Source organism: Aulonocara stuartgranti, assembly GCF_965226115.1.
Source record: "Aulonocara stuartgranti genome assembly, chromosome: 15".
NCBI lineage: Eukaryota > Metazoa > Chordata > Actinopteri > Cichliformes > Cichlidae > Aulonocara > Aulonocara stuartgranti.
Window position 1 is genome coordinate 7,714,355 of NC_138951.1, and position 10,835 is coordinate 7,725,189.

General features: G+C 41.3%; 2 protein-coding genes across 2 annotated transcripts; one reads left to right on the top strand and one right to left on the bottom strand.

The window, feature by feature from the left end:
• Positions 1–522: 522 nt before the first annotated feature.
• On the top strand, positions 523–9,028 carry LOC309689214 (dihydroxyacetone phosphate acyltransferase-like). The gene is made up of 16 exons (XM_082505475.1): positions 523–841; positions 2,567–2,767; positions 2,858–3,034; positions 3,204–3,333; positions 3,482–3,609; positions 3,716–3,791; positions 4,651–4,802; positions 4,905–5,035; positions 5,425–5,666; positions 6,170–6,427; positions 6,503–6,582; positions 6,817–6,957; positions 7,771–7,870; positions 7,970–8,063; positions 8,182–8,243; positions 8,448–9,028. Exons 1-16 carry the CDS (start codon positions 830–832, stop codon positions 8,498–8,500), a joined length of 2,037 nt encoding a protein of 678 aa, XP_082361601.1. The 5' UTR covers positions 523–829; the 3' UTR covers positions 8,501–9,028.
• A 13-nt stretch (positions 9,029–9,041) lies between these two features.
• On the bottom strand, positions 9,042–10,710 carry LOC309689218 (uncharacterized protein). The gene is made up of 2 exons (XM_082505487.1): positions 10,447–10,710; positions 9,042–9,823 (listed from the first exon to the last, which is right to left on the bottom strand). The coding sequence occupies exons 1-2, from the start codon at positions 10,508–10,510 to the stop codon at positions 9,306–9,308; spliced, it is 582 nt and encodes a 193-aa protein (XP_082361613.1). The 5' UTR covers positions 10,511–10,710; the 3' UTR covers positions 9,042–9,305.
• Positions 10,711–10,835: the final 125 nt, after the last annotated feature.

Genomic DNA, 10,835 nt, shown 5'->3' on the forward strand with positions numbered 1-10,835 from the left:
ATAGATTTGCTGAAAGGCTTGGGATCATGGTCCTAATGAATTTCTCAGTTTTGACCAAGCTTTAGCTGTTGGACAGAAGGTCTAACATTTGCCTTCAGAAGACTTTGGCACACAGAGGAGTTCATGATTGACTCAAAGACTGCAAGCTGCCCAAATCATGACCCGTCCACCACTGTGCTTGCCAGTTTGCACAGATATCGCACAACAAATGTGGGGCTGTGCATTACCATCTCCACTTTGCTCTCATCTGTCCAAAAGGACATTGTTCCAGAAGCCTAGTACATTTAACATTGTAACTGAAGCCGGTACACCTGGAACTCTTGGGGGGTTTGCAGTTTCTCTGAGTGTTGCCTTTTAGGGTGAATTTGATGGGAAGTGCACTTCTGGGAAGATTGACAGCTGCCGTGAATGTCACATGTGAATAATCTTAAGCACATCTGAATGCTCCAAACCAGCAAAACTGACAAAAAAAACAACGATAATTTAATCAGTCCCTGTGGAGTGCACGCTCAGTTGATGTTTAATTCTTGGTTATGTTTCCTCCAAAAATATTCAGACATTTTTTTCCACATCAGACAAACTCGAGATCACTTAAAACATTAGCTATCGCACTCAACAGCGCGCGTGGGGTGAGGGGGGTTACTTGGGAGCAGAGGGTTGAGTATTACAATATGCGGGAGGAGTTTCCAAAACCCAGGCACACCATTGGCCCCGGGCCCCGAAGTGCTGCATATTTCACGCAGTGTGGAGCGAAGATAGCGTCCAAGCACAAGAAAGACAGTCATTGAGGCCAGTCACCAGTCAGCTTCAGTGTTAGTGTCCGCAAAGAATGACGAGTACGGTAAGAAGCAAGTTTTAAACGCGTCTGTTTTTATCTTCTCTCGGGCCCGTCGACGCTTTTCTTTAAACCTTTCAAAGTTAGCGGCGACTATAAAATATATAATACCCAGAAGGAGACCGCCTGAAGGAAACCTGTAGCGATGTTCGCTTTTGTCTGCCTTCAAGCAGGGCTTGTTTTTGCTGTTAATTATGCAGGCAGGGGTGTCCTGTGGAGCCTGGCCGCCTTAAGCTGCTCAAACTTTGGCCTACTAAGAAAAACAGCGACTGTATGTAAGCCGCTGTTGCTTAATAGTTTTTCACCAGCCAGTGTTGGCAGGTCACAGCAGCCTGCAGAACAGAGCAGCGAGGAGATAACGACTTTTATGGTTTTAACTCGATAAACTTTGTGATTTAATAATTTAATTTGTCTCAGACCACTTTTCCAAAGTAACAATACGTCAGTTTTTCCTTACTGTTAAAATAAACAAAACTAGTGCTTGTATAAAAGGTTAATAAACAATTAACACATTAATGGGATAACTATAGGGATGCGCCCGTTGTAAAATAACAGTTCAAAATAACAGTGTGGTGAATAGTTGTTGTCCACATATATTATCTTTTACCCCCGCCCCCTCTTTTTTATTTTATTTTATTTACCAAAGAAATAAAGAGTCTTACAAAACTACAGTCTGCTCTATAAGAATTATAGCATTTTTAAAAATGTATTTATTTCTGTAGTTTTTGTCTGTTTTTTTTTGTGAGCTTGCAGCTTTAATTCAAGGGTTTTAAGAAAGTTTTGCATTAAGTGCCTTTAGGTTTGAATTTAATAGCTAAAAAGCTGCTCTGCTGGTTTGACTATTAAAGGACATCCCATTTATTTTTGCTTGAGATGCTTTTACCGTATGCTTTAGGTCATCATCCATTTGCAGTGTCCGATCAATTTTGCAGCACTTGACTGAGTCCAAGGCGAGAGTGTAGCCCTGTACACTTAACAGATCATCCGGCTTCTTCAATCAGTACTTACATCATCAAGAAACACCAGTGATCCAGCTTCACTAGCAACCATACCATACCATACCATACCATGCCATAATGTTACTGCCACCATGTTTGGCAGATGATGTGGTACGCCACGGATCATGTTCTTAGTCATGCTTTGGTCTTACTGTCATTCTGGTACAAGGAAATCTTTGTTTAATATAAATACATGCGAACTTTCGGAAGTTGTTGTGATTGGCAGTTTATTATTTTTGCAGAATGAACCAGATTGTAGAGTTTTTTACTATGTGTCTGATAGATTTATTTCAGTTTACATTTAACTTCTGTAATAAAAATTCAAGTGAAAAGCTACAAAATGCAAATTCACCAGTTGGAATCAATGCCACATATTTTATTAGCTTTATGTGTTACGAAATAACAAGGGAACAACCTAACCTTGTCATGAAATTGCTTATCAGTCAACTGTCCAATTAATTTATAACCTCTGAAAATGGGACGCTGTGCATACAAATGGATATAATTCCTAAATGGGTAATGCAGTAAATTTGTTAGACCCCTTGAATTAAAGCAGAATGTGTACAGTATAAAAAATGTGGTGCTAATAAATCCGTATTCAAAACAATCTTGCTCTGTACCCACGTTACTGAGTTGGTAGATTAGTAGTGTTGTTGTTGTTTTCTATCCTGTTACAGATGTTCCAACATCTTAACTTTGAGACTTTTAACATAAACCTTACTCCTTCCTTCAGTATAAAGATTCAGGCACTGCAAGCCTGAAGGATGAGGAGGAGTTTACGGATATATTGGAGGAGAGGAGATGCACAACTGATCTTGGCTATGCCCTGAGAACCTTTAACCCTCAACCGTACAAAGGAGCCCCATCCAGCTCCACTTCTGACCTCAAGAAAGCTGTACTGGAGTCCCAGTATCTGCGCTATATTGCCAAAGAGGTCAGTCATTTTATTTATTAAAAAAATATAGTTTTTACTGTTTTGTTGTCAAAATAGTCAGTTTTTCCTCCCCTACATTTTCCCTCTCAGATTGCCTTGGAGACGGGGTCATCCGTGGAGAAGGTGAGACAAGAGGCTCGTGGGATTTTGGAGGAAATGTCTCACAATCTGCAGCTGGGGTTTATCAGGCTGATGGCCTACACTGTCAATAAGGTGTTCAAGAGACTCTTCAGAAGCATCTATGTCAACATGGAAGGACTCAACATGGTCAGGACTCATCAGAAATCAATACACTTTAATCAGTTATTGGCCAGTTTGTTTCAACAGTAGCTCTTTAGAGGTCACACAACCATTCTGATAGATTTGCTTTACTATAGTATTTACTACTATTTACTATACAGAGAACCTTGGAAGTTAAAATTTTCTGTCACTGCAGCTGCAGCAAGCCATCCAGGAGAGTCCTGTGATCCTGATGCCCAATCACCGGAGTTATGTGGACTTCTTGATTGTCTCCTTCATCCTGTTCACCTACGACATCCCAATACCTGTCATAGCTGCAGGAATTCGCAAGTATCTATTTGAATTAAGACAACAAAGTGTTATTTAAATCATACTAATTATACACAACATTATATCCATTTTGATTGCATCGTAGCATCCAAATATTATTATTATTATTGTTTATTTTTTTGTTCCGACTCCTTCTCTTTAAAGCTCTTGCAAGCATGAAGGTTGTTGGAGAGATTCTGCGTCGCTCCGGAGCTTTCTTTATCCGAAGAGCAATCGGCTCTGACAAGCTGTACTGGGCGGTGCTGTCAGAATATGTCCGAACAATTGTCAGGGTAAGACAAGGACTTTTTAAAAGTATTCCTAAGTGCATCTTTGGCAGTCAGCTTCTTTAACAATTAAAAGAAGAAGGCTTCCAACAGCTTAATGTGTTTTTTGTAGACAGGATGTGCTCCTTTGGAGTTTTATGTAGAGGGTTTCAGGAGTCGCACACTGAAGTCTGTGGTGCCAAAGCTTGGTAAGTGTCTAAATGTACACCTTTGTTGTTTTTGTTGCTGTTCCCCAGGATATCAAAGTGTGTGCATCTCATTATTTTGGACTTTTGTTTTTTTTTAGGTTTTGTTGCTTTAATTTTATAGCAGTTAAGCATGATGACCTTTTTCTATGGTGGCCCGGGGAGGTCAAATGCACTGCAAGATAAGAAAACACCAGAAAAAAGAAAAATCCAGCACAAGCAGACAAAATACAACTGAATAAAACAAAGCAGAAATGGTGAAAAAACAAACAAAGAAAAAACAACCCACAACAGAATTTGAATAAAACAATTGAAGTAGGGAAAGAAAAAAGAAATTTCACTAAATGCAACAGAAGAGTTTCTGGAGAGACAATAAGGTGATGGACCAAAACATGAAAACAATTACACTTAGACTCACTTAAAAGATTCATTTAATAATGTAGGTGTTTGCTATTAGCTGTTTACTGTTAGCTTGTCACTTCCACAGCTGGTCCGTCACATTATTGTCTCCCCAAAAACACTTCCATTGTGTTATGTGAGGTCTTTTTTGTTTTTTAGGGTCTGTTTTGTGAGATTTAGCTGTGTTTTTTCTATTTCTGTTGTGTTTTATTACAGGTTTGACCTTAAAGGGCCATTGTACCCTTTTCATTGTACAGTACTTTACTTTTGCACACCAAGGGATCATGCACTCACAGTTTAGGATATTTTAATTGTGAAAAGTCAAACAAGTTTACAGTATTTTTAGATCATTTTGTGTAATTTGAATATTCTTTTCAACTTATTTTTATTTCCATATGTATTTTTACATATTTACTTATACATGTTTTGAGCATCTTGGTGCCACATCTGCATTTGTCTGCAGGTATGATGGACATGGTGCTGGAGCCATATTTTAAAGGTGAGGTGTTTGACATTACGCTGGTGCCCATTAGTATCAGCTATGACAGAGTAGTGGAGGAGTCATTGCTTGCACTTGAGTTGTTGGGTGTCCCCAAACCCAAAGAAAGCACCACCGTAAGTTTCGTCTCATTGCTGACTTGATAACATTTCCCATGTAATCTTTGGTCCTGAAAGATATGAAACTACAGGCCTCTTGCCCTCGCTCTTTCACTGCAGGGACTGTTTAAAGCTAGCAGAGTTCTGCAGGAAGATTATGGCTGCATGCATGTGAACTTTGGCCGCCCCCTGTCTGTTCGACAGCTGTGTGAGGGAAAGATAAATCGGAGCGAGTACAATCTCATACCAAGGTACAGATTTGCTTTTTTTTTCTGTTTATGCAAGACATGGTAGCCATGTGTGCCAAAGTCACAATTGGCTGTAGCTAAAAATTGTGAGTACTGAGTATACACCAACCAAAGTGAGTATTAAATGATTTTATGATTTACCATTTATGTATTCTGTTAATGTAATCTCCATTAGTGATATATAAGCAGTTCAAATGAAGTGCATAAAACACCTTTTACATTTTTGAAATGTGTTTTTATTTATTTTTTCTTACTCATAGTGAGTGTAAAATGAACCAAATCAACAAAAGCATAACAAGTGTAACAGTGATACAACTTAAATGAATATTTTTGTCGTTGTAAACCTTCAAAGCCTGTATGTAACTTTAGAATCTACCTTGTTTTCTGTTTAGAGATCTTCCACAGAGACCAAGTACAGAGATCCAGGACTGTGTGAACTGGGTGGCTCATTTGATTGTGCGAACCCAGGAGGAGGGCTCATTGATCAGTCCTTGGTCTCTGATGGCTTGCCTGTTGCTCCAGGCTCCAATCACAACTTTAACAGAAGAGGGTTTGCAGTGGCATGGGCTCACGGAAAAAACACTCTGGCTCAGGAAGCTGGTGCTGGACTTCAGGGGCCGTCTGAACTGGCCTGGTGAGTGGGCCAGATGGATTTCAAAGATATCAATTTATTTTAATTATACTGTGTAGAAAGCAGCAGCATCAAGCTTAGGGTTAAGAACAATATAGGCTTTGCTTATAGTGGGCATTTAATGAAGCTTGCTTTCCCTTCAGTGACCAGCAGGTGTCCTTAGCATATTGCATTGCTAGACAACCAGACGCTGTTAATGCAGAGGAGTAACTGAGTAGTTTCCTTGCTGTTGCATAGGCTCCTTTTGACCCGGTCCTGTGTGGATCACAAAGATTAGGTGAATGCAAGTTGGCACAAGTGTCCAGAATCACTTAGGAGATGTTCAGTGGATTAATGCACTTTAAATAACTTATCCTAAGAGGACTCCACTGAACTGTCTCACGTCACAGGTGTCCTGTGTGTGGACATTCACACATGCAGGCACGTGTGCACACTTCAACACACACACATGCACGCATGACTTTCTGAAGGTCATGTGACCCTCAAACTTTACACCCGTTTTGCAGCACACACCACAGACTCCGACGTGATGTCATCCACCGTGGCTCTTCATCACTCCATCGTCCATCATAAAGCGGGCCGTGTCTGCCTGGTTCAGGATGGAGACCCTGCGAGCCAAGATCCACTCAGCCCAGAGGAGGGTGTGATGAGGACGGCGGCGGCGGTGCTGATGCTGGTTTCCTACAGGAATCAGGCGTTGCATGTCTTTGTGCGTCCAGGAATACTTGCTACTGCCATCCACATCACAAAAAGCACACAGAAGGGTAAATGTTAGGTGCAGTTGCAGATTCTGAGTCTCATGAATGGACACATCTTGTTTAACTTTTTTCTGTTCACAGATGAGCTGTTCAGCTTCTTCTGCTTCCTGCGGGACGTCTTCGCCAATGAATTCATCTTCATCCCTGGCAGGGCATCGCAGGTAACAGCCATGTTTGTCGGGATCACGATTATTCTGTGCATGAACTGGGTAAAAGGCCAAGGTCACTGTAGCCTCTCGTTTATCCAATTCCCAGGAAGAGCTAATGAAAGAAATTTTGTGCTTATAGTGCTTCAGTGTTTTGCTACTATCATATTCATACACACTTGTGTGTGATTAACAATGAGACAGATTATTGTTACTCATATTGCATATGTCTGCCCCTCCATCATTTAGGACTTTGACGAGGCATGTTCACTCCTGCAGAAATGTGGAGCAGTCCACATGAGTGAACAGGAAGTGACCGTGTTGGAAACGGGGCTGGAAGTGTTATCCTTTCTGCAGAAGCTGCTGCAACCCTTCTTAGACTCATATCAGGTCCTTCTAACTTGAGTATCTCTCTCTGTGATTAAGTGTATTTCGTGGAGAGTGACTGTTGTGAAGATTCTTGGTTAGATGTTGTAAAGTTTTTTTTCTTATTATGGACCTTCTATTGTATTCTAAGAAATGTCATTAAACATTAACCACTGTTATCAGATAACAGATTATGACTAACAATCATGGCATAGTTTCTAATGACATAAAGAGACATGCTGTAGTTGCATCTTTGAAACTTGAAAAATTATAAATATTGTCATTAAGACATTTTATGACCATAAAGAGTTCAATTTTGTGGGAGCTTATCTGCATTAGCAAAAGTATATCGAAAACTTTTTGTCTTTTAGTAAGACAAATACAGTTTTGTGTACTTCCTGGTTTACATATATTAAGATTATCTTTAGAGAGGAGATGCAGTTCATATCACTGAGTCTGAAACTAAAGACACGAGTCCTGCTTATGTGATTTAAAATGGATATTCCAAACATCAGTTTATTTCCATCTTGTGTCTAATGTTTATAGACTTATAGATTTATAGATGCACAGTACAATATTTAATGACTTCAAAGAATCTCTTGCAACTTCACAGTAACCATCAAATGGTGGTCAAGATGGTTTACAACTAAACTATTAACCATTTGGAAAACATTAACATCTGCTAACATGAAAATTATTTGTAACATTGTTAACTTACTATTGACTAAATTTTAGGCAAAGCATTTATTACTTTTTGACCATAATTTGACTTTATTTCCACATTAATATACCAACGTTTTAATGATGTTTTGGGGTTTTTTTTCCCCTCATGTCCAGCTGATCTTCAGGTACTTGTGTGAAAACGGAGCTCACGTGTTTACGGAGAAGCAGTTCCTACCTGCTGTGCAAAACCTGGCTACAAAACTCATCCTCTCAGGTAAAACTGAGTGTGTGGAATGACCTCTGAACTCTAGAGTTGTCTGCTACCTGGTAACTTGCAGATAACTCACAGTTTTTTGGGTTTTTTGTTTTGCAGGTGATCTTCACACCTTTGAAGTCCTCTCTTCTGACACACAGAAAAATGTTCTTTCTGCACTGCGGAGACTGGAGGCAGTGACAAAGTTGAGGGCGTGAGTAATGAGATTAAACCTACAGCCCTGTTTGGTTTTAAGCTCATTTTCTTTGGTGGTTTGAGAAGCTGTCCATAATGCTGATGCCAAAGTTACACATGCACTCTTCTCATCTCAGGTCCCAGCAGAACGAATACAAAGTGAACAAAGCAGCTGTCAGAAGAACTGGTGACATACTCTGTAAGATTATTTGTGATATTCCAGTAAAGATAAAGCTGCTGTTTTGTGTCCGTCTTGAGAATTTTGTTCTATTTTTTACCTTGCTGTCTTTAAAATGATCAGATTATTTTACATATACAATTACCGATTAGCTTACAGTTGTTTACTACACCCGCCTGAGGGATCTTTCTTATTTTTGTTTTCGTTCCTCTTCTTTCACTGTAGCTGGGAAAATCCCCCCTGAGAGCCTCCACGCTATACCTGACGCAAGACTTTAGTGTCAAGTAGAGTAAATTCATCTTCAGTATCAGCTCACAGTCCTGCTCCCCCCATCCCCAAACTTGCCTGTCTCTTCATTACTTCTTCTTCCTCATTTTCATCCCTGTGGTCTCTTTAGCAGTTTGACTGTGTAAAGATGCAAATGCAATCTGAGCTCACAGGCAAAATACTTGATCCCGGATGCCAGCCAGACTTAATCTACTGAATGTTGGCTACCTCTGTGTCCTTGCTGACATGCGTTTGAGACCTGAGAAGGCTGAGATGAAGCTAAAAAGCCCTGCAGGATAAATGTTGGTGGCCTATTGCTGATTTAGTTTGACTGTAACCAGAATCAGTAGGTGAATAATAACATACTTTCTATTGCTGATCCTTATTTTTTTGGTAAATATATTGCCATAGATGTATTATTAATGACTGAGATAATGAATAAGAGAGCACTTTAAAATAAACTTGGTTGCCAGTAAGATTTGGTATAAAAGAATGTAGCAATAAAGCTCTAAAGGCCAAAACAAGCAAAGATGTCAGGTTTTGTTTGATTGAGACATTTATTTTCTTTACATTTCCATAAATGTGAAACAGTTGTAACAAAATGCACCATAGTTTTATTCGTCTTTTCCCACACGTGCTTAAATATAATTTATTTGATTCCGTTGGTAACTAATTCCCCTCAACAGTGAGTGAAAACCAGAAGTCAGAGTTCAACCTCCTGCCCTCCCTGCAAACCAATCAACACTCTGCTGTACTTCTAACCCCTCAGCAGTTAGAAGAAGGCCCCTTATGTGCCAATTAGCCACGGGAAAAAGATTATCTGTACACGGGTGGCACGTCAACCTTGATGCGTAAAGCGCTCACGGGGTCTTGACAAAACACCGAGATGTATTCCAGCACTTTGGAATTGAGCCTCTTCTCGCCCTCTTTCGCCCTTAGCCGCTCTTTGTCCCACCTCTCCTTCTCGCCGTTCATCTGTGAGAACAGGTTGATCTGGATGGTGCGCAGCGTGGCCGCCAGGATGTAGAAACCTCCCTGCAGCATATGACAGAAAGCGGCCCCGACGCTCAGCGCTGCGCCCATCATGTTGGGCACCGTCTCGCACACCACGCACATGCCCTCCAGAAAGTGTAGCGTGCCTTTCCTGGCCAGGGGTTCGCTCTGATGGAGGTAGCCTGGAGGAGAGGGGCCCTGCTGGGCATGGTTGACCCAGTACCGCGCGCTGTCGTAGAAGTGCGTGGCGGCTCGGCGCAGCGGGAGCAGGGCCAGGTACAGGTGACAAGCGGCTTTGGTCAGAGCGTGGAAGAGCAGCCGCAGCTCAAGCACGGCGTTGCCTGGAGATAAGAAGGTAACAGGGTAAAGCTGGAGTCTAAATTAACACCGTGGCTAATGTCGAGAACCACAAACAGCGTCTGCCACTGGATTAAAGTCTGCTCACCAGCCGGCTGGGCGGCGGGTATACTGAGCACGCAAAGCGAGCTTTCGGCAAGTAAAAGTACCCTGACAACCACCTGACCTAAAGCACAAACCATTCACTCTCTAAATAAATACTCAAAATTGTTTGTATTGCCCCCTCTCCCCGCCCCGTCATCTCGAAGCAATCAAGTGTGGTTGCCTCATCAAGAGTTTAATAAAACAATATTAATTATGTAATATATCTTATTTTTTCATTTAAAACATACAGAAGCGGGAGGTTTTGGTTAGTGACGCGATCTGCACCACCTGCGCCCATTTTAGCTATTTGTGTCATTTTGGGACACAAACTATTCCCTAATCTGTAGAGTCTCATCTGCTCAGTGCATCCACCTTTCGAGGGAATACACTCGAAATATGAGCTACAATAGAATCCACAACCACTTTAACATGTTATGTAGAGTGATTCCTGGTCTCTTGTGCCGTACGTTTATAGGTTAGTGGACAGGTGCCATAAAACCATTAAAAAGCCGTTTTCCCTTACCGTCTATAAAGCAGAAAATCCAGAGTAGGGCAATACTCGCTGCCAACAAAGTCCACCAATCCATGTAGCCTCCCCCCTGTGCTGACCCCAGCAACGAAAAGCGAGAAAGAAATGAAAAAGACGAAGTTATGATCTGGCCAAGCCCTGCCCTGCCTCTTTTACGCAGCTAATACCCAAACATTAAGTCGTCGCTTTCTCCGCAGGAGAACCGTCAAAGCGCACCTCAGGTGTCAACCGGCGCATTAAGTCCTAGAAGCAAGGCTACAACTCTTGAACCTACTGCACCGTGTAGCGGAAGTTTTTATTGGCTGGAAGACCCTCCTCGGGCGTGAAAGGTGTCGCCTAAAGAGACTTTTCAACCTTTGGGACTTTAAACGAGTTTACCCTCT